The sequence below is a fragment of the Lissotriton vulgaris genome, chromosome 11, assembly GCF_964263255.1.
Source record: "Lissotriton vulgaris chromosome 11, aLisVul1.2, whole genome shotgun sequence".
NCBI classification, from domain to species: Eukaryota; Metazoa; Chordata; class Amphibia; order Caudata; family Salamandridae; genus Lissotriton; species Lissotriton vulgaris.
Window position 1 is genome coordinate 1109127512 of NC_141699.1, and position 26863 is coordinate 1109154374.

General features: G+C 42.0%; 1 protein-coding gene across 1 annotated transcript in view; it reads left to right on the plus strand.

The window, feature by feature from the left end:
* The window catches only part of LOC147684254 (putative cation-transporting ATPase 13A4), a 356830-nt gene that overhangs the window by 280831 nt on the left and 49136 nt on the right, over positions 1 to 26863 (plus strand). The window contains exons 22-23 of the mRNA XM_086944652.1: positions 20233 to 20275; positions 20792 to 20901. Of these exons, the coding sequence (XP_086800778.1) occupies positions 20233 to 20275; positions 20792 to 20901 (153 nt within the window). The remainder of the gene's footprint in view (positions 1 to 20232; positions 20276 to 20791; positions 20902 to 26863) is intronic.

The window sequence follows — 26863 nt, forward strand, 5'->3', positions numbered from 1 at the left end:
AGCTGGCTCCTCTTCCATGTAACCTTATAATAAATATACTCAAGACATCACCAGTTTCCTGCATCGTTACTACATTTGATTGGCATTGATCCTGGTTACATGGACCAGCCAGCGTGTGAGAAATTTCATAGTTGAGATCTACCAACAACTAAGTCTTCTCATCTCTGAGATCATCCTACAGTCAAGACTGATTAGCTTTCAACAACAAATACTGTTCTACATCAGCATCTTGGAACAGCTTGAAATGGACTGGGCTCGTCATCTGACACAGTAGGGCTTTTTTATTTCATATCCTTCCTACCGAAGTCTGCCTTTCTCTGTGTTGTTTTCACAACTTAGTTTTTGGCAGTTGTACAAACTTTTGTTATTGCTACTTTTGCCCAACAATTACAGCGCATTTGAAGATAGCGCAACCTTTAAAAGTTTGCCTCACTACTGCTTCGAGCGTTAACTGTCAAATTTGTAATATTGATACGTTCGCCCAACAGTTAATGCATCTGAAGTCAGTGCATCATTCAAAATGTTGCCTCGTTATTACCTCGAGCCCTCCAACATTCTCATGCCTGATGACGTCCCAGCACTGTCTCCCTCGCGACCTGCCTTCTCACGTCTCCATATTGACTGCTCCTGTCCTTATGAAGTACAAGCCTCAAACTTAGCGTATGTGTCATGATGCTTTATGACGTTTGAAGGCCATCTTTGAACAGGCTCACTGCTTGTTTTTTCGTCTGTATTACGTGTGCATCTTACGGTGATACACACACCAAACTTACTTCAATTTTTCTACATTCATTTCTTTCCATTTTATTTGGACTCCTCATTTATAGTACTTATAATGTGTACTTTAAGAGTCAGTAAATCCTCCTCCAGCGTTTTTGGACTGTCCTGGAGAACCAGCTATCAGATGGGAGGTTTGGCATGATGCTTTTGAAACTTATCTGGGTGCCATAGGTGCAGCAAGATTTAGTGCTGATAGAAAGAAAAGTTTACTGTTACATTCTCTTGGATTTGATGGGAGATTGATGTTTTCACATTTACCTGATTTACCTCAAGAAGAAGGTGGACTTAACGATGAATATAGAGAAATTGTACAAAAACTCAAACTTCGTGTTGACAAACAGCCAAGTCTCATCGTCCTCAGGCATTCATTTTTTAAGAGGAAACAATCTGAAAGCGAAGAATTTGATTCTTACATCTCTGTTTTGCGCAGATTGGCAGCGGATTGCAGGATTGAGAACTTCACAGAGCAACTCATTAGAGACCAATTTGTATGTCATTGTAAAGACCAATATCACTATCAAAGGAGAGAGAGAGGACTAGGTAGCTAGTCCGTATCCCCTGGGTTTGTATGTGAAATCAATAAGGACTAGCCTATTTGTGAATTTACATAGACTCAAGACTGTAAGACAGGGTACAAACTCTTTTGTTTGTTCATGAAGCCCTCACCACCAACTTGGTTGGTGGCATGCTATATCATCGGGCCCACCCAGTGACACCGAGTGTGCCCCGGGTGTTCTTCGACCCCTGAATACAGCGGAGCAGGTATGTTTCTGAGTGTGCAGTGTAGTGAACATGAAGGTGAAAGTTTAAAAACCATACAGGGATCCTAGTACCCGAGGGTACAATATATTTTAATAACTGGGTCACTGCTAGCATTAAAAAAGGCTGTTGGATGTTATAGGAGTGTTAATAAGTGTCTCCTACATCCAGGTGTGGTCTACATGTTTCAGCCAGGCCTTTATAATTAAAACCGGCTTTCCTCAGGACCAAAGTGTGTAGGTGCAAGTTACTTAATTTTAAGTGATTTTGTAATTTTGAAATTGTGTAGCACTCGCTAAGGTGCTTTACATGTGTGAGGGGGATTACCTCTTAGAGCATTAGTTGGCTTGTTGCCAAATTGGCCCCATGGAGTAGTCCGGCAGAGGAGTGGACCGAAACTTTCGGTCAGTGTCTGTGTTGAACCTCTTGTTGTCTCTGCGGCCTCCAATGACCAAAACATTAGGCAGAAATTACTCACTATGGGTGATCCATCGCTCGATGATACTATTAAATTAGCAAAGAGCATAGACATTTCTATGGTTTCTTTAAAAGAATTAGACAAGCAAGTTATAGAACCAGTTAATGCTATTGACCTCAATTCTTCTGTTAAATCTGTCAAGAACACTTTTAAAGGGAATTCCAACACACTAAGTAAATCTACCAAGCCCGGAACATCATTTAGTGTGGGATCTAACTTATGTTGGAGATGTGGAAACCTCACCTTACAATAAAGGATCACATTGCCCTGCATCTAATGTTACCTGAAATTATTGTAAAAAAGTAGGACATTTTGCTAAGGTTTGTTTGAGGTTGAAATGGCAAAAAGGTCTAAAGAAACCTGTTGTATGTCTCATTTACTCCAATTCTTCTTCTGACTCTGAAGTAGTTTCAATCATTACTGATTCAAACGTCAGTGGTTCCTCCTGTTCACATGATGTCATCGAAGGTGATCCTAGGGCCTGCGTCGTTCCCAAAGTGATATTTCTGTGGGGAGCAAATGCTTTAAGCTTTTAGTAGATTCTGGTGCAAAAATACCTATGATTACACAAAAACAGTTTGATGAGACTTGGAAAGGGAGTCAACCTCTTCTCCCTCTGGATCGCTCTCCTGTGTCATTTGAGGGTCTTAAAATTGACCTTTTGGATTTCTTCGAAGAGGAGATGTGCTTTAAAGGGAGGAAAATAAAAGGGAAGAATTATGTTGCATTTAAAGGACTTAACATTTTAGGGTGGTTCCATCAAGGCCTATTTGGCATGATCCTCAAACCTGGAACCTAAGAACAAGTCCTTGTTGTAGGATGTCCTGATGAAATTCAAATGCTTAAAAATAAAGTTCCCTCTGTATTTAGTTCTGATTTAGGTAACATTTGTGGTTTTAAACACAGGATAATTGTTAAAGAAGGTTCTGTTCCTGTAAACCACAAACTTAGAGGGGTGCCCAACAGTGTGAGGGACGACCTGGAAAAAGAATAGTTGCAACTGTGTGAGAAAGGTGTTATTGAGCCTGCTGAGTCATCTCCATGGCTTTCTCCTTTGGTTGTTCCTAGGAAGAGGTGTAGTCAAGTCGGGGTATGTGTTGACTTAAGGTCTCTTAACAAAGAGATCTGGGTTGCTCACACCCTCTTCCGAAAATCAACGACCTATTTGCTTTTACTAAAGGAGCTACGTTTTTCAACAAGTTAGACCTTGCCAGTGCTTACCACCAGGTTCAGTTACATCATTATTCCCCTCATCTGACTGCGTTTGTCTCCCCACTACGTGCGTTTAAGTACCAACGCTTGCTTTTTGGATTGACATCGGCTGCATCGGTATTCCAGAGGGTGATGAGAAACATTCTTAAGGGAGTTGGCGGTGTATTAGTATTCCAAGACGATGTTCTAATTTTTGCTAAGGATGCTTCTTCACGTGATTCTATTTTACACAATATGTTAAGTCTTTTACAGCAAAATGGTGTTGTACTAAAATTGAAAAAATATATATATTTTTTTACTGAAGTAGAGTAGTTAGGTCACATTCTCACTCATGAAGGTGTTAAACCAAGACCTGGTCTCCTTGAGGCCATTTCTAATGCTTCTACTCCCACTGACAAGACTGGGGTTAAATCTCTACTTGGACTCTGTGAATATTATTCGAGATGTATTCCTCATTATGCCACAATTGTTCATCCCATTAGTGATCTCCTCAAAAAGGGTACCAAGTTTATTTGGAGTGATGAATGCCTGTCTGCTTTTGATGAGGTTAAAATTCTTCTAGAGAAAAGTACGGTCCTCAAGCCTTTTGATCCTAGTTTGTCCTGCTGTTTAACTGTTGACGTTAGTCAAGTAAGACTAGGTGCTACATTGACACCAGTGGAGGATGGAGTTGAAAAGACTATAGGCTTTGCATCGCAAGTACTAAGGGCTGCTGAGTTGCAATATTTAGTCATTGAAAGGGAGCTCTTAGCTTGTGCCTGGGCTATTGAAAAGGTTTGCCCATATGTATGGGGAAAACAGTTTTTACTTCAAACTGATAACAAGCCTCTTGTTATTATCTTGGGTGGGAGTTTGAGTAAGTATTGCACTCCCAGAATTATGAGAATGGTCACTATTGCTCCAGTACCAATTTGATGTCAGGCACATTTCTGGTGGAAAGATTGGCAGGGCAGATTTTCTCTCTAATTTTCCTGCTACTGAAATTCATGATGATGAATTTATTTTTCTGATGTTATTAAAGAGGATCCCGAGGATTGTTTTGTTGCAGGAGTGGATATTGCTGAGCTCAAGTTTTGTTCTGAAGATGAATGGAGATCAGCATTTTGCAGTGACTGTATCCTTCAGGAAGTTAGCAACCTTGTTAGAAATGGGTGGCCAAGAGAGAAAGGACTTTCTGCTTCTGTGCAAGCATTTTCTAAAATAGAGGATGAAATTTCTTTAGAAGATGGAATTTTGCTGCGCAATGACAAACTTATTCCTCCACATGTTTTCTGGGAAGGGGTTATTGATAGAGCTCATGAAGGACATTTAGGTTCCTCTTTTATAAAACGGTGCATTTGTGATACCTTGTGGTGGCCTGGAATGGATTCAGAGATTCAGAGATTGATGAGTTTGTTGTGGACTGTTGTGTTTGCAGGTCATCTGACAAATCCTGTAAAGTTTCTGTTGTTCCTCTTATGCCTGTTGAGTGTCCAGACCGTACATTGGTTAAACTGGGTGTTGATGTAATGGGACCATATAATATGCTTTCTGGTGGTTCCAGATTTATTTTGGTCCTTGTTGACTATGCCTCAAAGTGGCCTGAGTACAAGTTGTCAAGGAAGCCGACACCAAGGGTCCCATTAGGATTCCGGGCGGATTGCCCCTCCAGGCTGGCGGTGGCTACCGCCAGCCTGGCGGGGGCAATCCGCCCGACATCCGCATTAAAATTACCCCTGCCATACTTGTATGGCGGGGGGACCTCGGTGGACGGAAAGACCGTCCGCCGCTTTTCCGCCCAGTTGCCTTGCGGCCGGGGCGGAAAAGGATTAATATAGTGGCGGTGTCTATTAGACACCGCCAGCCATATTACAATGGGCTTAGGGAGAGGCCTTCGCCGCCACGGAAAGGCATGCGGTCTTCACTCTGGGGGGCCCCTGCGGGCCCCCAGAGTGAAGGAGAGGTGGGGGGTGCACATGGGGGGTACCTGTGATACCCTCCTGCATTTGCATAAACGAAGCGGCAGGCACCGCGCGGTGCCCGCCGCTTTGTTTTGCAAATGTAAAAGTGCATTTTTAGCATTGTGCCCACAATGCTAAAAATACAGGATGCGCCCGCCACAGTGGAGGACGCATCCTAATATCCCCCGCGGGACCCCCGCCCTTATGGCGGGCGGTCCCGATTACCGATGGGATGGCGGGCGAACTAAGTCCGCCCACCATCCTAATGGACCCCCGAGAGTAATTTAGATTTTTTGAGCGATGTGTGTTCTAGAGAGGGGTTTCCAGAAATACTTGTTTCTGATATAGTAAGCAGTTCGTTAGTAAAGATTTTGAATCCTTCTTGCCTGTTTCTGTTGTAAGACATGTGAAACGTTCACTTCATCATCCTCAAGGGAATTGACTTGTGGAAAGGATGAATCGCATAATTGGGGACTGTGTTAATGGGCTAAAGCCAGCAACCATGCTATTGTGACAGCTTCGATATCCTAGACAGTTCACTGATAGAATATTTATTACAAAAATATTGATGCTCAAAATATCAATACAAAAGACTACAAAAATATCGACTCCTTAGCCCTCCGCTAAGTGTTGGATAGTGTTGGATAGCTGAGATATAAAAATGACTATTCCCACTCTAAAGAGTGCAACAGTAGGGAAAGTGTTGAATAGCAGAGGGTTAAAAATTACTGTTCCCACTCCAGTGAGAGCAACAGTAGGGAAAGTTTGATAGCAGAGGAGAGAAAAATAATATTTCCACTCCAGTAAGAGCAACAGTAGGGAAAGTTTGGGATAGCAGAGGGGTAAACATTATTATTCTCACTCCACTGAGTGCCACAGCAGGATAAGTATTGAATAGTGGAGAGTTAAAATGTCCTATTCCTATTCCAGTTAAAGCAACAGTAGGGAAAGTGTTGGATAACTGAGGGGCAAAAATTACTGTTCCACACTCCAAAGAGTACAACAGTAGGGGAAATGTTGAATAGGAAAGGGGTAGTATACCCACTTCACTGAATGCAACAGTAGGATAAGTGTTGGATAGCGGAGGGGTAAAAATAAAGTATGCCCACTCTAAGCATGGGCGAATTTTGCGAATCTCGCGTTCGCGAATTTTGCGGATTTGCGAACTCGCAATCCGCAAAATCCGCGAATTCTCGCGAATTTGCGGATTTTTTTTTTGTGTTCGCGCGGGTTTCTGCCAGTTCGCGAGGGTTTTGTACAATTTAGCAAAACGCGAACTTACCTGTCGGGTCGCAAGTTTCGCGAACTTGTTGTTTCTACGTGTCCAGCCTGTTTGGGACACTCTTCTTCATCACTGCCACTCTCTGTCACCACTGCCACTCTCTGACTGCTCATGCCACCCTCTGGCCCACCCATGCCACCCTCTGTTTCATCACAGCACCCTCTGGTTGTCCAGTCAGTGTACATTATTGTGGCAACGCAAGCACACCTTCCCTGCCTCAAGTGACCTGAATTAATTTGGGGCTGATTAATGTGTCACAGAATATTTTTTTAGCTGGCACCTGCTTCCTTAGTGCTTCCTGATTAGTGATCTTTTGCACTTGCTAAGTGCTTTCATTGTTGCAAAATTAGTTACAACACCTGCACTGCCCCAACTGACAATAATGAATTAGGGGCTGATTAATGGATTTGAACCTCCAGCCTGGCTCCTGCTTGTCTCCCTTAGCTGTAATTCAGGACCTTTGTGGCATATGTGTAACTATTCTGAGGTTCAGAGCAGGGTCACATAATAGTTGCAACTGGCAACTGAACTCTGGAGGGGCCCCTCAGGAAGCACTACAGGAAATGGCTACTAATGATGAGCCTGAACTTTTGAACCTGGTAAGTAGTTTCAGTTTTGCTAAGATCGTATTTCTGCAATTTTGTGCTTATTCGCGGGGCGCGAAGTTGTACTGGGAAGCCGCGAACTCACGCGAACAGTGCGAGCAAGCCATGAAATCCGCTGTTCGCCGATTTGCGGATTTTGCGGGAGATTCGCGAATCTCGCGGATTGCGAATTTACCGAAAATCCGCAAAATCCGCGAGCGAAACAGATTTTCTGCCCATGCTTAGCCCACTCCAGTGAGTGCACTAGTAAGAAAAGTGTTGGATAGCAGAGAGGTAAAAATTACTATTCCAACTCCAGTGAATGCAACCGTAGGGAAAGTGCAGGATAGCCGAAAAATAAACCTTACTATTCCTACTCCAGTGAATGCAGCAGTAGGGACATTTCTGGATAGCAGAGGGGGAAACATTACTATTCCCACTCCAGTGAATGCAGCAGTAGGGAAAGTGTTGGATAGCAATGAAAAGAAATTACTATTCACACTCAAACACAATATGTTTTATTAAAACAATAACAAATATAAATTAAAAAATAAAATTTAAAAATCTTAAACATATAAAAAGAACACATTAAATATTATTTATACATAACAAAAACCTAGAAATATTATATAAAATGAATTAATAACTATATTTACAAAAGATTTATTCTTTTAATACTGATTTGTATTTACAAACAATAAAACTAATTAAAACATAAATGTATTAATTGTATTTCCTACCCTATAACACCACAAAATACCAAAACACTTCAACATTTTTAATTAAATGTTTTAAGATATTTAACATAATTATTAATCAATTAAACACATTATTAATAATAAGTAAAACTAATAAACATCAATCATCTACACACACTTTAACACTATAATATCCACAACACATACCTAAAATTAATTACACAATTACCATACTTAATTGCCAATTAATACATTAAAATTCTTTACCAACCAATTCTTAAATCATCAATTAAAAATAAATTACTTCCCAGCCTTTACACCTATAAAAACCACAACACAAACCTAAAATTAATTACACAATTACCATAATTAATTACCAATTAGTTAATTACAACTATTTAATAACCAATTAGTAATTCATCAATAACAATTAAATTACTTCCCACCATTCCCACCCTTTATGCCTATAAAAACCACAACACACACCTAAAATAATTACACAATACCCAAAATAATTTACCAATTAGTTCATTCAAATTATTTAACAAACAATTATTAATTAATTGATTACAAATACATTTCTTCCCACCCAATACACCTATAAACACCACAACACAAACTTAAAATTAATTACACAATTACCATAATTAATTACTGATTAATAATTAAATTGAATAAACAAAGAATTATTAATTAGTTAATAATAATATAATTTACATATTTAACACTATAACAACTCAATCAAACAAACATTAATAAATACATATGAATCAATACATTTAACATAATTCAATTACCGAAGTACTAATTCTGGGTCCCACCCCTTCGGCGTGGGACAATTCCTGGTGGCCAGCCGATCTGAGACCCACTCCCACCCCTACAAGCCATGCACGCAACCTTTGCATCATACTGGATCCATTGCTCTCAATAAACCGCCAAACCAACTCAGTTTCCTCAGCCTGCTTATTCACAGTCCTCCTGCTACGAAAGACATTCAGATGGATCCCCACAGAATCCAGAAAGACTTTCAGGCACACACTCATCACCAGCAGACTCGACTACGGCAATGCACCCTAGTCCGGCGTCACCCAGAAACAACTCAAGAAACCACAGAACGTTCAAAACGCCACCGGTATAATGTTCCTCGACATCCCCTGCTGCAGCTGCATCAAGTAACACCTCCGACAACTTCACTGGCTTCCGTTCAACAAGAGAATAACCTTTAAGCTCCTCACACATGCCTACAAAGCTCTCCACAATATAGGACCAGCATGCATGAACCACTGCCTCGCATTCTACATTCCCGCCTGACAACTCTGCACTGCCCATTGCGCTCTAGCCTCCGTTCCTAGGATCCACAATTCCAGAACTGGAGAAAGCTCCTATTCCTACTTCGCCACCAAGACTTGGAACACCCTGCCCCTTCATCTCAGGCAATCTGCGTTGCTGACATAATTCAAGAAGGACCTCAAGACCCGGCTCTTTGAATGATCCTCCACGCATGGAAGAACTCTGGGCAGGTAATATTTGTTTTAATATCAGGAAAATCAACAGTGAAGGTCAGAACAGCAGACCATAAAACTGGCTCACGAACAGCCAAAGAGTCCACCAGGCACTGCCTGATTGCCATGTAGGCCAGTCTGACCCTGTGTAATGCCTTTAATGGAGCTACAATGAGTAGTTCCTCACACACACATGACTAGTAACCAGAGGTGGAAGTGGACGGGATTGGAGAGGCACGACATGCCATACCTTTTTAATTTGTGAAAAAATTTTCTCCCACTTTTTGTTAAAAGACAAAGTGCAGAGATGGTTATTTCCGAAAAGTTTCAATGCTTCAGCTGAAGTATCAGGCAGGGAGTCTCATTTGCTGTGAAATGGACGGCCAGACAGCTAAACAATAAACAAGCGCTCCTGCCAGGGTGTTTGCTGCCTGAAACAAATACAAAGGACCACAACCAGGGGCGTAACACAGGCACCCGCATCCCCCGCAGTGCGGGGGGGCCCCAAGCTCCTGGAGGCCCCCTCAGCACAGCACTCTGGCTGCAGAGTTCCTGATTGAGCCCAGAGGGCTCCCCCCCACGTGCCTTGCCGGGAGACTCCCTCACGTTTTGCTATGCCAGTGGGCACAACTAGTTAATCTGCAAATGTAAAGCATGCCTGGGAGTACTACTGTCTTAAATTGATGGAATCACTTGAAGCTTTGTGATGACGAAGAAACATTCTTTTTAGGTAGTATTGCAAGGGAGTTACCAACAAAGCTGTGGAGTGTGTGCTTTTAAGGGACAGCTATATAATTAAATTGCATTAAGTACAGTCTGGGTAATATTAACATCTTTATTTCGAAAGCATCATTTTATTTTAAACTTTTTTACGCATTTTGTAGCAGTCTATCTTATACTGTGTGTAAGGCAAGTTTAAAATAATGACTTAAATATTCACAGTGCTTTCTGTCACAGGCTGGGACTGCCTAGCACAAAAAATACAAAAGTCACTATTCTCCACTGCACCATCCAAGATTTAATTCTGTGGGTCTCTGGTTAGACACAGTCCTGTGCAGTGGGTTAACTAATAGAGGTTTATAGCGTACTATAGTGCATTTCCCACTGAATAATTTAACTCTTCTTATTTATTTTTCATTTAAGCTGTGCATTATTTTATATGTAGCAAGTCGCGGCTCCTTGTGGGAGTGATACGGGGCAGTGGGGCGGGACCGGGGAGTGACAGGGTGGAGCGTAGTAAACTCCCGGCATAAGGCCGAATGGACTTCAGTTAATAAAGAAATTAATAAAACAAATGTCATTGTGCGTGCTGCAATGCAGCGCACATAATAAAAATCACCCTGCCCCTCCCCCGCCACGCCCCACCCCATGGCCCTGCAGTACTCCCATGAGGAGCCACGACTGTATGTAGCTACCTGAAGGTGGAAGACCAAAAAAAGTAAAGAATATTTAGTTTTTTACCCAGACCTTTCACCATGCCCCCACGCTGACTGACCCCACCCCCATTTATACAGCATCACAGTTCCCATACATTATGTAGTGCACTTCAACCACTGCTTGTAATCACAAGAACAACCCACTCGCTGTAGCAAAGTGTCAGAAGCAACCGATCTTGTGGGAGCGCTTTTAGATGACGAAAATTCCACTTAAATAAACCACCTGAAACTATTTCTCAGAGGGACTCACCCACTCTACTCCCCTGGCGTCTGGAGGTTGTGGAAGGGTGGTCTTTCATTTTGGGGCCATCGATCTGAGGCCCTTTTCAAGTCAAGCAAAATAAAGGCTGCTTCTGTAGCAGCAAAATAGTTATATGGAATAAGTGTGGTGCTGCAAGTTGCATGCAACCTAATTAAATTTTACATTTTTGTGTGTCACTGTGAGTACTACTTCCTGGGTATATTAAGCAAGTTTATCGGCATTCTTCGCAACATCTTACCCCATTTTATTAAAAAAGGAAGGTATGTTTGCTCTTTTTGTGTCTGGCTTTTGAAACTGTTTAAGCTATCCTGCTAGACTACCACTCACCCTCAAAAAAACAAATATTATACATAGAAAGAAGAAATTTTGGATAGCGAGCCTCCTCATTGGGCTGCTAAATTGCCATTCACATTTTGCTTCTGCCCTCCAAAGCATACAGAATGGGGCAAGCATTTTAGATCACCTGAAGGACTGGGCCTTCTCCAAGGGGCGATTCCAATGGCCCAGGCATGTTTTTTGTCCTAATCACTCTGTGACCAATCACATTGGACTTCTGCAAACAATAATCAACAAGTATGTTATAATGAAACCGCTGATAGTCTATAACTTGCTTGTAGATTTTTCAACAGCCTTGATAGGATCGATAGACCTACCCTATGGAGGAAATTGGTGTAAATGGGGATCCCAGGTGCTCTATTAAGATTAATTGTGGCTTTGCAAACAGCAACTTGGTGGAGTCCAGATGGGGGGGAGTGGGGGTTAAGGGTTTAACCCATAAGATCCCCACTTCAAATGGCCTGAAGCAGGGCTGCTTATTAGTCTCTCTGTTGTTTTCCTTATTCGGAAGCAACCTATCAGCGTGCCTTTTAAGTTTAAAGATGTTCCCTCCTAAAATAGCTTCCCATGACATACACACTCTAATGTGTCGGCTTACAACATAATTTGAGGGCCCATTAGTATGGCGGGTGGACTTTGGTCCGCCCGCCACCCAAGCGGTGCTGGGACCGGCTGCCTGTGGTGCGATGGTCCCGCACCTGCAATTAGGATGTCACGGTGGCGGTGGCATCCCCTATTCCCAGCATTGTGGTGGGAGGTGCTGCAAATGCAGGGGGGTACCCCATGTGTACCCCCCAACACCCGGGGGGCCACAACGGGCCCACAATTCCAAGGACTGCATGCCTTTCCATGGCGGCAACACAGCCATGGAAAGGCCTGAATCCTAATATGGATTGCGGTGTCTTGCAGACACTGCCACGATATTGGAGATGTTTTCTGCCCGGTCAATGAGACGACTGGTGGAAAAGCGGGGCAGACCTCTCCCCCCGCGGATCCCCCTGCCATCCTAATTTAGCAGGGGGAAATGGGACGCGGGCAGAGGAAAATTTTGGGCGGATCGCCTCAGCCATGCGGGCGATGGCAATCCACCCGACATCGTAATAGACCCCTTGGATGGTCTCTTCAGATATACTGAAAAAAAATTCTAAAAGTAAATATTTCTAAAACAAAAGGGGTACCATTCAGGGGACGGAAACATTATATTTTTTTTAAGTGGTAATTGGGAGGGACATCAGTAGAAGTAGTAAAGGGGTACACTTACATAGGGAGAGTATTTGCACAGATGCTCATGAATAACTCCCATCTTCAGCACTTGGAATTGAAGGCTACAGCCCATGTAATTGCATTAAAGAGTTTTTATTCTTTCTCTGATAAGAGACATTTGTACCCACTCCTGGAAATAGTGCTAAAATCCCTCTCACCTTCACACAGATTAGAATATTTACAAATAAACAAATGGCACATTCTGAATAAGAAGGAAGGGAAGTTACAACAAAAAATAACTACTACAATCAGGCTACTTCGGTTCCGGCACTTTGTTTAGAAGTGTCGCTGACTAGTGCCTATACCAATGCCTTGGCCAATGTACTTGCATATAATGTGTTACTTGCGGAAAGAGATATTCTGAGAGCTCTCCTAAAGTACGAAACATATAAGGTTGGGTCCAGTAATTACACTTCTAATGAAAATCTCATAATAGGATTATTACACTTCAACTGCGCTATATCACTTTTACAGTCTTGGTCGCGGGCCCATAAAAAGCTATTTTAAACAAATATGACACCGCGTCTAAGCTTTGACTTAGACTCTGCTCACTGTTCTCAGTTATCCCACTATAGGTCCTCTGCAGCTTCTCTTGAGTATAAGACCTATCAAAACCATTGGAGATTTACACTAGAACACAGCGTATCAACACAGTATCATTATGCTTCGTCTAAGGATATTGCCTTTAGGAGTTTATACTTAATAATGGGACAGAACAAGCGAAGAAACAGGATTATGCAAGCTTTGTAGAAGAGGAGAACAAGATTTAGACCACATGTTTATATCTGCCCAAATAAAGTTTTAGCAGCTGTGAAGTAAATAACTTGCAGACCACAGGCACAGGTAAGCTTTGTGTAAGCTTTATTGCAGCACAGAGATTAGTAGATCAGCTCCCTGTCTGACCAGAGCTCCAACTGCCAACAGGGCAAAGGAGGGCTCCAGAACCTAGAACACAGGGCGAGATCTAGAGTGCTAGCTCGAGGGGAAAGCAAAGCACTGTACAACATATCTCCCTTCCTTGCAAGGGAAGAAAACACAGGAACAAGGAAGAAAAAACATTAGTGAACATAGTCATTCAAATACATGGGTGGGCGGCGGGAGCGAGAGCTCCTTGAACGGACATCAGGTAGGGAAGAGGAAGAAAGAGTAGGGGTACGAGGTACAGATGAAGAAGCAAGAGAAGTAGAACCGGAATCAATCACAGAACTACCATGATAGGTACACAAGGAAGTGGAGGCATCACCACCACCCACCTCCCCCCGACTAGCTGACATGGGAATGGGAGATGAGGGACCACCAGAGGACAATAAATAACCATTACAACCATCCACCTTGGCAGGAGACAGGTCATCAGAAGAAGAGTCTTTATGTTTCTGGTAGAGAGCTACCCTCCGGTAATTCCAACTCTCACCATTGGCCAATAAGATGAAGTGGGGAAAAACTTTCTTGACTTTGTAGGGACCTCTAAATTTGCCAAGACCCTTGGTAAGTCTGCCAGGCTTAACTTTGACCAAATCACCCACGGAGATGGGCAAGGAGGCACTGTCATGAGTAAAGGGTACATCACTACGAGAATTCAGCCAAGAAGGGGTCAAATTACTCATTGGTGTGCGACCACGCATAAGCTCAAAGGGAGACTTTTCACCAGACTTATGGGGTGTGGAGCGATAAGCCCAGACCAGTTCTTGGACACGCTCATCAGAGAAACAGCCAGACTCCACAAACATCTGAATCACGCCCTTAATGAGGCGATTCACCCTCTCACAAAGTCCATTGCCTTGTGGATTGTAAAGACTCGTCTTCTGATGTCTGATACCACAATCATTAACAAAAGAAATCATTTTTGAGGAGGTGAGCTGAGTACCATTGTCTGAAATGAGGACAGAGGGGTACCCCTCATTGTTAAATATGCCCTTCAAAAACTTAATGGTAGCATCGGTAGTAATCTCCTTTACGAACTGTACACACAACCACTTTGAAAAACAGTCAATAAGAACAATTGCAAAGCGGTGATCATTGGGAAGCTCGTTCATGGGGCCTATGAAATCTATACAGACACTATGCCAGGGCGTATTCTCGAAGAGAATCTTGTGGGTGGAATGGGAGCCTAAAGTTTTGAGCCGCTTCTCACCCTCCTTGCAGAAACTACACTTTAACACGCAATCTACTGCTTCATTATCAATAGAGGGCCACCAAAAGTTCTGTTTGACCCGGCGTTGTGTGAGACTTTTACCTAAATGTCCCTCGTGGGCCAAGCTCAGAATTCTCTTTCTTAACGAACTAGGGGGAACAAAGCGATCACCTCGCACTAGAACATCTTTTCCCTCTACAGAAAGTTCATCCAAAATTTTCAGGAAGGGTCTGACAGAAGGACTAACAGTGCTTTCCCTCCTAGCACCACTAGACATGAGGCTGATAACGGCCTTCAAAGTCAGATCCTCCTCCATGCCCTTGGACCATTCATCACGGGAAAATGTACCACCACTTACCGACAAGACATCTTCCATAACAGCAACTGCAAGGTCATCTGACTTGACTTCAGAACTACAATCAGTGGAAGGCATAGGGAGCCTAGATAGACAATCAGCTTGGATGTTTTTCCACCCATGAATAAATTCAATCTCGCACTGAAAGTCTTGCAAACGAGAAGCTAGTCTCGTTGATGCGCTTCTACTTCTCTGGAAAATGATTCAGGCTGCAGCATCTAGGAGGGGACAGTGGTCAGACACCTCTCCAGTCCAAGTCGCCAAATGAAGTAAATAACTTGCAGACCACAGGCACAGGTAAGCTTTGTGTAAGCTTTATTGCAGCACAGAGATTAGTAGATCAGCTCCCTGTCTGACCAGAGCTCCAACTGCCAACAGGGCAAAGGAGGGCTCCAGAACCTAGAACACAGGGCGAGATCTAGAGTGCTAGCTCGAGGGGAAAGCAAAGCACTGTACAACAAGCTGCTTGACTTTGTTTCTTTAAACCCATATGTTTTAGATGAAGTCTATTTGCAGTTAACAATTTTATTGTCTTAATCTCTTTTGATCTCTGTCTTAAAAAGAACACATTTTTAATGTTATTAAGTTCAACAACAATGTATTCTCTGTATTTATTCAAATTGTTGACCTCTTTCCTCAGTAACAAAGTTGGTTCTAAGTGTGCTTTTTCTTTAGTGTATTTTTGATCACTTTTAAATACTACTTAGTTTTCTCACCCTCCTTTTTAAAATTTATGTTACAAAGGGGCAGATTCCGATTCGGTAAAATCCCTTACAAAGAGCCGTACGGAGCATATTTCCCGTAGGAATCGTACCCTTAAACGTCCCCATAGGTACGATTAAGTACGATTCGGACCCAAAGCAGATCCCTGTACGAATCATACGAAAGACCATACGACTTAAAAATCCATACAAATCGCATTCGGAACACGCAGTACGTTTTTATGACCCAACAAGTACGATTCGTCAACACTCCATATGACTCTTTTTCTACGGGAGCTCAAAATGTCCGGAAAAGCAGATTTCGACTCGAACCACGCACAAAACGGAGCCTCACCGGGTACGGTGCGTACACCCCATGATTGCAGTGGTACGGTGCATAGGGGTACGGTGCATAGGGGTACGGTGCGTAGGGGTAAGGTGCATAGGGGTATGGTGCATAGGGGTACGGTGCATAGGGGTACGGTGCATAGGGGTACGGTGCGAATGCAGGGGTACGGTGCGTATGTGATTGTTTGACTCTCCGTACGAATTGCTCATACGCGACATTTTCCGTACAAATCGCGTTCTCATTCCCTGGTACGGATCGTACTTGTCGGGTCGTACAGAATATTTATGATCTGTACGGTTCACTTTGAGGGTCTGTATCATACGGATTTTCCCTTGCTTTTCGTACAGTACACAACAATTCGGATCGTATCGTAATACGTGATTCGGACGGAATTGTATGATTCGTACGGAAAGGGCCACGGATCCGATTTGTCGTTCGGATTAGTTTACCGAATCAGAATCGGCCCCAATGTGTTTAAGAGACACTGTAGCTTTAAAACATCTGCATATGTGAATGTGTACTAAGTAAAAAAAATAATGCTAGCATGAACTAGCAACTTTTATTTGATGGCATAGTTTATTTTCACTTTTTATTTTTGCTTCATATGCTTGCAATACAAAGAACGATTGCACAAGATTGCCAAGATCAGACCTATTGGCTTTGCTAATGTTCTAAGTGGTATTCAATTTTTCCTTTTTTTTCAGTTCCTCTTTAATCAGTTTGTTCTGGAAACGGGCATAAAACACATAGCAAAAACCAGGAAAGCAAAAGGTTTAGATCACAAGATAAGGTCACCGCCACGCCTTCACAACGCTGCAGATTCATGGGTTACACTCCACCACCCACACACAATGCCACAAATGATAGATAGGTTGCATTGTCTTGCTGTATGGAGGGTAATGTTGGAATTGTGTTATTCTATTGCAATGTCTATCTATGGAAAGTCGCCGGATGCTTGATAATGTTCTGTAATCGAAAAACACACAAGATACAGAGGGGTGAGAGGACAACGATCCCTCTTCGACCTCCCCTCAACAATTATATCTCACAAAAAGAAGAGGGATAATAAAATTGCTTGAAGGTAGGTGAGTGTTTGGGAATGCACCCAATTTTATAAAACTGTAATGCCCGCAACAATATTCTCCTGTACACAATGACTACTTCTCCACTCCAAGACATATGACAAAGTTATGAAATTAATAAATGCAATAAGTCTGTGTTAAAAAAAAAACAAAGTGTTAAGAAAAAACAAAAAACAGAAAGCTATTCATTAGTGAAAAGTGAACAAAATAAAAATAGGAAACAAGGTAAGCAAAAAAGTTCATACAATAAGGTAAGGACAGGCAAGAAAATTCTGTTCCTGCTCCATCAGAATAGGCAGCCCCAAGTTTGCCTGCTTACGTGGCTGTCCTTTTTTGGTCTCACCTACAGGCAAAAAATGTTATTCAGCAAGCAAGTAACTCGTGCAAAGCACTCATGATATTCCTAAAGAAGCTAATTATTGAAATAAAAGATAATTTATAAAAAAGGAACAGGTGAAAATATTTTAATCTGTAACTATTTTCCCTGATGGCCGATTTACAATGGGGATATATTCTTACGTCTGTGAGGCCCTGCTGGGCACAGGGATATAAAGTGTTTGCTGTTTTATTCATTTATTTTCTTCACATTTTGGGGCACATTTTCAAGGAGTTAATGCCACCAGAACATCACTTTTTCCAACGTTCTGGTGGCGTTAAGTCCTTCGCCTTATTGATGAGGTGGCGTCAAGTGGCTTATTACCGCCTTGTAAATAATGCACAGTTCACGCAGCACTTAGCGTGAAAGTGGAGTGCAATGGGTGTTGCCGTGGGTGTTCCACCACAACACACTTTGCTATGTGACACTGCCCCATAATTTCAAGGTATGGGGCAGCGCCAAAAATATCACCAGAGAATATCTGATCTTAAGCAGGCGATACGAGGTGAAATGTTTCATTTCTCCTCGTATTTTGTTCTTTCCACGTGTGCTGTATTCTGCAGCACGCATAGAAACAGCAAATCACCTGTAAAGAATGTTTATGAGCAGGAAGGTGCCCCTTCCTTCACATAAACAATCACCCCTGCAGAGCAGCCCCCCTTGCAAAATGGTGCAAGGGTGCCTGCACTGGTGCCAGGCAGCTGCTTTATACCCGCAGAAATGCAGGGGTGCACCGCATTATTGTAAATACAGCGTATCCCTGCTTTTTGAAACTGATGGAGTGTGGCGTTACCAATTTTGCAGTAACACAGAGCTCCGCCAGATTCTAGAAAATATGCCCCTTTGTGTTTTAAGGGATTAACCCCCAGATTCATCATTGTCATGATTTGCGAGTCCTTAATAGCGATTTTTAAGGAATCGCTATTAAAGACTCGGGATTCATGTAGAAATCGCAATATTTTTAGCGATTTCTACTGCTTCCTTATTAGCGATTAGCTAATTGCTAATCACAAATAAGGAATGGCTTTCCCATTCATTCCTATGGGCCTAAAGGCCCATAGGAATGAATGGTGAGTCATTCCTTATTTGCGATTAGCAATTAGCTAATCGCAAATGTGCTGCAATTTCAAGGGTGCCAGGGTGTCCAAAGGACACCCTGTTACACCCCTGAAATGGTAATGTACACTGGTGTTGCGCACACACATGTCCAAAGGACAAGTGTGTGTGTAACATACAACTTAGAAAAATGAACTAAAGTGTATTTTTCTAAGTTTTTGCTATTTACCACGTAGTTAGACTTCGCAGTAAATAGCGGCCCCAGATTGCGAATTCGCAATTTTATAATGGTTCACGAATTGCATTTAAGGAATCTCAAATTGAGATTCCTTAAATGCAATTAATCGCAATTTAGTGAATTCTAGAATTGCGATTTTTGCATTTGGGATGATGAATCCCTAATGCAAAAATAGCGCTCGCAAAGGGCCAAATTCTCAGAATCTGGCCCTTTGCGAGACGATTTTGGCTTGATGAATCTGGCTGTTTGACACCACATTAACATTTACAAAGATGTTTGGCCCAAAGCAAATAAAAATAATTCACTAAATAGACGTTTATCACACAAAGAACAAATGGCATATATGCAGCTAACCCTTGCAAAGGATAATAAAAGAAGATGTAATACAGTAACTACAGAGTGCTTATAAAGGAGACCTTTTCAAAGAACTAGAAGCAGTAACCTTCAGATTCCTAGATGCAACCATTTGACGGAGGAGAGGTAATTAGCCAAATAATGTTGGAGGAATGATCACATAAATGTAATTTCTGTAACAAACAAATTGATGTGCAAATTCAGATCTGCACCGAATAATTTAGCATCCAAAAACATATTTTATTCCACAATAACTCCTACATCAAAACTGGCCCTGCGTTGAGCAAGGCAGTTCCAGTGAGGAACAGAAGAAGTTTAGATTTGGATGACAACTTTCTTGAGTGCTGCTACTGGGCAGCGGCGTAACATTAGGCCCCGAACTGCAGGTGGTCCCCTCCGGCACTTTGCACGGGCAGCGGGCCCCTGGCCTGAGAGCTCCTGACTGGGTTTAGGGGGCGGGGCCCTCCATGCACTTGGCAGGGGTGTCCCCTCAAGTTTTCTTACGCCACTGCCACTGGACTTCTCCCTTTCAGCCTCATACAGGAAACAATGTCCTCTCAGATTCCATTATGAGGATGATTATCAGCCACAACGTATTTGATTTACAGTTTAGGTGCAGAATTTTTAGCATTTCGCAAACTCAGGAAAAGATTGAACTTCATAAGCGACGTGTATGACAGCCTTCCCAATGAGGTCTTCGAGGCTAAAGGAGGAAGGCCTGGTAGTGTACTGTTTAATGAAGATGAGCCACTTATAGATAGGTATGCAGATACCCCATTGCAGGTCTTAAAGCATGATTATTTTCTGAATGGTAGGTTTGCTATGGGCTGACAAGGATACTTGTGAGGCCTCCTTTGCGTTGTACTATCCTTTTGATAAAGTAGAGTTACAAAGATCTTGGTTGCTTGTCCCAGACTATCACTTAGCATTACGTGCGGACAATTAGGAGCATGGGCATGAGAGTGAAGTAAAATTATTTGTTGTTCACAATGAGTGTTTTGGTGAACATGTCAAGACTTCAGCTTCAGACCTCACTTTCTGTAACTTTTGTTTTCTAGTTACTATGTGGGAATGTGTGGAGATGGTGCTAATGACTGTGGGGTGAGTATAAGAAGCACTGAACCTTGCCATGCACACACAGCTTCTAAGTGACAAGCAAAGTTTACTGGTGAGGCTGCATGTCCTCGGTGCATTAATGGGAGAAGCATCTGAGTCATTAGGATAGTCCCTTCACTATTATCTAGGATCACATTATTAATATCTCTAACTCCTCCTAGAACTTGATTGGTTGGAACCACTGCTCTATAAAGTCCTTGTGTGGCTACAAATGGTGTCAGGGGAAGTACAACTAGCCTGGCTCAAACAACATCAGTACATTTATTTATCACATGGACCAGGCGGCCATCCTGCATGTAAGAGTCTCTTCATGTCTTCAGAAAGGAAGAAAGTTCTTTTTCCGGCCTTGTAGTGTCATAATTATTTTTTGCCAGTTGTGCTTTGGGGGTGTCAGTTAGAAATTTATTACATTGCAGTGCAAAAGCAATTCACATGTAATTATATAATATTCAAAAGCTTCCTCAAGAGCTAATAACCTTTACACACATTTTTGTTCAACAGGCACTTAGAACGGCTCACGTTGGTATCTCACTTTCGGAGCAAGAAGCGTCAATGGCTTCGCCCTTCACGTCGCAAACCCCGAATATTAAATGTGTTTCTGAAGTCATCAAGTAAGCCAAATATTGCATATTGTTAGTATTCAGTAAAAAACAATTCATGCACTAGTCATAGGAAAAGACACACAGTAAACACAAGTGTCATATTCTCAAGGGAAAACTTACACATGTACATTTACTCAAGTGTAAATCTACTACTCCTGCACCAGTGTGCAAGTCTACACAATTTTCTAGTCACCATTTTCAAGTGTATATTTATACCTAAGTGTATATTTAAATGTCTCTAACCCCTTGGCTCATGGGGATTAAACAACTAAGGGCTAGATGTAGGTGGCTAAATACCGGTCGGTAACGGTGAAATTAATTAAATTTCACTATTATCGACCGGTATTTAGGCATTTGAGATGTAGGGAGGATTCAGTATTAAGGAATCGGTAAATACTGATTCCTTAATACCGATTCCTTATGGCCTTGCATTTAAGGAATCAGTAATACCGATTCCTTAAATGCAATGTATGGAACACTTAAAACAGTGCACCTCAGCCTAAAGAAATCGCTATTTACCACCAACTCCAAGTAGGTGGTAAATAGTGATTTCCTTTCAAAAAGCACCTTTTTGCTTTTTGAAATGTGCCATGTGGCACGCATCCATGCCCTTAGGGCATGCATGTGTTCCACATGTGCACACATGCACATTTCAGGGGTGCAACAGGGTGTCCTTTGGACACCCTTGCACCCTTGAAATACATCCCAGTATTACTGATTCGGTAATACCGAATTGGTAATACAGAATGTCTTCACATTCATTCCTATGGGCCTCCAAGCCCATAGGAATGAATGGGTAGGTATTCGTTATTACCGAATCTCAATTACCGATTCGGTAATAACAAATGATAGGAATTCGATATTTTTTACCAAATTCTTACCTACATCTGAAATACTGATTCCTACATACCGAATCGGTATTTATAAATCAGTATTTCCCAGTTACCTTCATCTAGCCCTAAGACTGAAAGTACATGTGTAAAGTTACCACTGGTAAATGTTTACATGTAGATGAAGATCCAGCACCCTGATGAAGATCTACTTCTTGGAACGTATTGAGAAAATTATGAAAGTTCATTAGTTAGTTAAAAAATTACAAACATTATTTTAATGTCATATTATGAATGTTAAATGAATAAAATAATTATTTTTAACATTGAACTAAAACCTTAGAATGTTAGATCATATTTACTCTTTCACAATATTTTCTTGTGATTTGGGTTTATTTATTTTTAAAATGTTTCCAATGTTACATCTTGTTTGTATGTCACATATATCACAACATTATAGCATCTAATAATAGATGACATAATTTTATGTCCAGAACTTCAAAAGCCACGGAACAACAAGGACTACATCAGTGATTAAAAAAACTGTTAACCGCTGCCCAGATCACATGACCAGGACGACAGTATCTCGAGCTCAAACTCGTTCATAGTGACTCCATCATGAGGCAGCGAGGTACCAGTCTATGTAGTAGGCCCCTCTCAGCTTTTTCCCTACTCAGCCTCCCTCTGCCTTGGGTCCAACTTCCATTTTAGGTGTCATAGCCCAAAGGAAACCTCACCACTCTCCGGAGGGTCCGAGGAGTGCCCCCTCCCCTGACCCCTGCCCAGACAGCTCTCCCTCTCCTGGAACCCTTCACTGTTGGAGGCGCCCCCCCTTTTGACCTGCTCTGGAAGCAGGGAGCTGCCAGGGCAGCTTCTTGACTTAACCATTCTGGATTGTTTTTTTTTGTTTTTGTTGTTACTGTGACATGATCTCGAGGGCACCCAGTGATATTTTGCTTTTATTTTCTGTTTTTCCTGCACAATCTGGGGTTTTGTTGTGACTTGAGTTCCAACAAAAGCATCAGAAAGTGCAAGAAAGTAACGGGAGGGAGCACAGAACTGCTGGGCTGAGGGGATATATATATACACTATTGAAAGTGTTCTTTAAATGAAGATGTGAAGGGATTTGCTATTGTTTCCTACAAGCTATGAGAAAACCCAGGCATGTCAGTCTGAGGAGGTGAAACATGTGTTGGCTGTTGACAAATGGTACCCCAAATATCCAGTGGTAACCTTACCTTCGGAATATGGAATTACCCGCCTTGAAATACAAAGTGAATGTCAAACCAAAAATGGATTCTATTCAGATTTATTACTGGAAGGGAATTCACTCCTACTTCAGCTTCAACCAGTCCATGTAATGGCACCCACCAACATGTACATAGCAGAGTCTTTCATTGGGGGATCTATGTACACATATTTGGTTGACAAAGTGCATCCATTATATCATGTGCCACACCTTTCAACCAGCCGTACAGCATCTAGTCAATAAGGGTGTCATCAATGCAATTCAAACCCCCACGGACGGAGGTCATCATTTTTGGCTTCGATAGTGGTCAAAAAGCATTCCCAGCTGATCAACAATTCTCCCCTACCTCCCTGTCTCACAACCCCTCGTACCGCACCTAACTCCACCATCAATCCTTTCTTCTCCATGAGTAGCCAGGCAGCACATCCAAGAGCTACTCCTGCCTTCCACCCCATAGCTATATACCTCTTGGATGAGGCCAAGGGCAAACCTATGAATGGACACATATGTTTACTGTTTTTTGGTTCTTTGCCTCAGTCCTACAGACAAACCAAGGGGTCCGTGGGTACCACCTTCCAAGATATTTCCGCAGTTATTTTGGTGACAGAAGCCCAATAGGGTTGTATTTGAGGGGAATTCTACACCATGTGATAGTAAACTTGTATCAATTGACCCCTTGGGCAGAGACAGATCTGGTGAGTCCAGGGACATTCTGGCCTCTCTTTTATGGTGTAAATGTGTTTGATGTAGGTAATTTATTTCTACATACACGTGAAACTAGGGTTCCTTGTTACAATCTTGGGGTAGCTCAAAACCTTGGGCCACTCTACGGCTGTGAGTTACATTCCCAGGCACAACTTCCGTTCCTGCTTCAATGAAGTCAGGGGGGTGTAGGACGCAGGAGACAGGGATGCATAGAAAATAGTCACCACATGCCTAAAGACCCCACCAGTAAGTATTCCATTTGAGTCTTTGGAGCAAGCAGGCTCTGGGTCCTCCTGACGTATACAAAAAGTGATGGATGGAATACTTGAGATAATCCTTTGGCAAATACTTGGCAAAAACTAAACCTATGCTAAAGACCATACTTACTTCTTCCCTCGTACCCAGACCTAGGTTGGGTACATTGGCGTAGGCGTATTTTAGAAGCACCAGTTGAGTATTTTAGCCTGTGTTATTCATGTATGTATTTTTATATGGCTTAGAAACCATACAATGCTATTACAGTATTATTTTATATTACTGTTCACGCTGTACGCATTATAGTTTGCATTCTGTCTAACGATTTGCATGAGAAAGAAGACTGTTCATTAAATCCTTTTATTGAAACGCCCGTCTCTCTATTTTTCTCTGCAACTCTGTAGAAACAAAGCATGCACGATTGACTGAGTAAAATACTTATCTATTGTTTCCACCACTATGAAGATAGTTATTCCAGTCCTGGGGAAACAAAGTTGTCATGTTTATGCAGTTGTCAGAAACTAATCCCTTCTTGTGTATTCGAGAAAGTTTCTAGAGACCTCTGAGCTAGCTGGCACTCACAATTAAGTTTAGTATATTCGATAGAGACCTACTGACCTAAGTCCTACGTCATATCTATAGGATATATTATTCCAATGCGCAGAGCCTATTGGGAATATAGGAACTACACTACTTGGCACCCAACGTTTGGTAAGGCACTAATCTAATGCTAGATACTAAAGTAACTCAGTTGTGTTTTTCTCAGAGACCCCTTTTTCTATAATACTCCAATAGACGTCTGCAGTGGGTAACGGGATAATATCCTCCATGGCTAGGTAGGACGAAAATCCTATGTATTGGCATTTTGATTTGGTTTGTTCAACATTGAAGGATATAGTGTTCCAGAATATTGTGCACCTTATCTTTGTTTCCTTGAAACTTGGTTTGCTAACTTTCAGGCAACAAAATGTCCCTAAATGGGAATAACATTCCCGGGGCCAGTGGAGGAATAGGCGATGACGCCGTACAAGCTCTAGACTATACAGATTTACAATAAAACTTATAAAACATGGCCTCTCAGTAAGAGGTGGGCAGGCAGTTTTTGTTATAGAGGCACATGAATATCACCAGACAGAGGTATTCTATGCATGGATAGTCTTCCCTGAAGCAGATCCAAGAACACATGTGTTTCACTTCTACAAAGAAGATGAACCACCAATGGAATACATTCCTTTTGAGGATATTGAAATTCCACTAACATACCAAGAACATGCGCTCTGGTTTAAGGCACCCTAAAACATATAAATCACATTACAAGGCTCGGTCCACTAAGTAGACCAGGAGCAACATGGCCGGTCTTAGCCAGCCATACACCACATCCTGCAATTAATGAAAAGACGGATGTGGCACTACTAGCTCAACTCAAAGAGCTCATCAAAATCTATCGACAATTGGTTAAATTTGTCATGCAAACTCTTACAGTTCAACTGGCAATAATGATTCCACAACACCCCCCTCACCAGAGGAACACACTAAAAATTACACCACGGACTCTACAGTCAGTCATTGGTAAATTACCCGCAAAACGGGAACAAATTCCATTCTGGATAGCTCGAATAATTACTCAGATCGAAGCTTATTTCTTAATACTACCCCTCATGAGAAACACAGAATTCTAACAATCTTTTTGCGAATGGGGATCACACCACATCTGGAGAACTGCGACACTTGGGGTACAGTCTTTGCTGCAATCTACACTAAAACACATGGTGTTCCGGCTATGGAGGTAATACCTGATGTCCTGAAACAGATTCAAAATGAATACAGGGCAGCGCCTGCTTTTAAATTTAGCTATGAAACTACTAAAAGAATTCAAACAGATCTCAACAATAATATTAGCTAATAATAAAGGTGAAGCAGCATCTGTGGCGAACCACCAGAAATTAAGGGAATTCGATATATAACTGAGCATTATATAAGAATCATGTAGGATGGGATGAGGATTCCCCTCACCATAAAATCCAGTTAAAAAATCAACAAACTGCACAAAGGCAGTATCCAGTTAAGCAAGAAGCAAAAAACTAGGTCAGGGAGATCTTAGATGAACTTGAATATCAGGCTGTGATTGAAACATGCACCTCGTCAATAAACAATCCTTTGTTTCCTGTCTCCAAACCAGACAACACATATCACTTAGTTTTGGATTACAGACACTTAGGGCTAGATGTAGGTAAATCTAATTTACCGATTCATAAATACCGAATTTTACCGATTCGGTATTTATGAATCGGTAAATTAGAAGGAGGCAGATGTAGGTAATTTTTAAAACACAAATACCGAATCTGTAAGATTCGGTATTTACCGAATCGGTAAATACCGAATCGGTATTGCCCATTGATTCCTTTGGGTCGTGAAGCCCATAGGAATCAATGGGAAATACCGATTCGGTATTTACCGAATCGATAAATACCGAATCCTGCAAGGGTGCAGGGGGTGTCACTTTGACACCCTCTAGCACTCCAAGTACAGGCTTATGTGACATGTGGCACACATACATGCCCTAAGGGCATGTCTGTGTGTCACATGGCACAGGTGCATGCACAGATGTGCATGCACACCTGAATTCGGTATTTTACCACCCAATAGGATTGGGTGGTAAATACCGACTCCTAAAGGGCCTGTGGCACTCTGTGAAGTGCCACCTACATATTGATTTACAGAATCGGTAAATTTACTGATTCGGTATTTTACTGATTCTGTATATTTACCGAATCGGTAAATTTACCTATTCTGTAAATCAGATGCCCCCTACATCTCAAAAGCCAAATACCGGTCGGAAACGGCAAAAATCAGCCGTTTCCGACCGGTATTAAGGCTCCTACATCGGGCCCATAAACTCTTGTTGCAAAACTTTTGCAGTACAAAATGCACA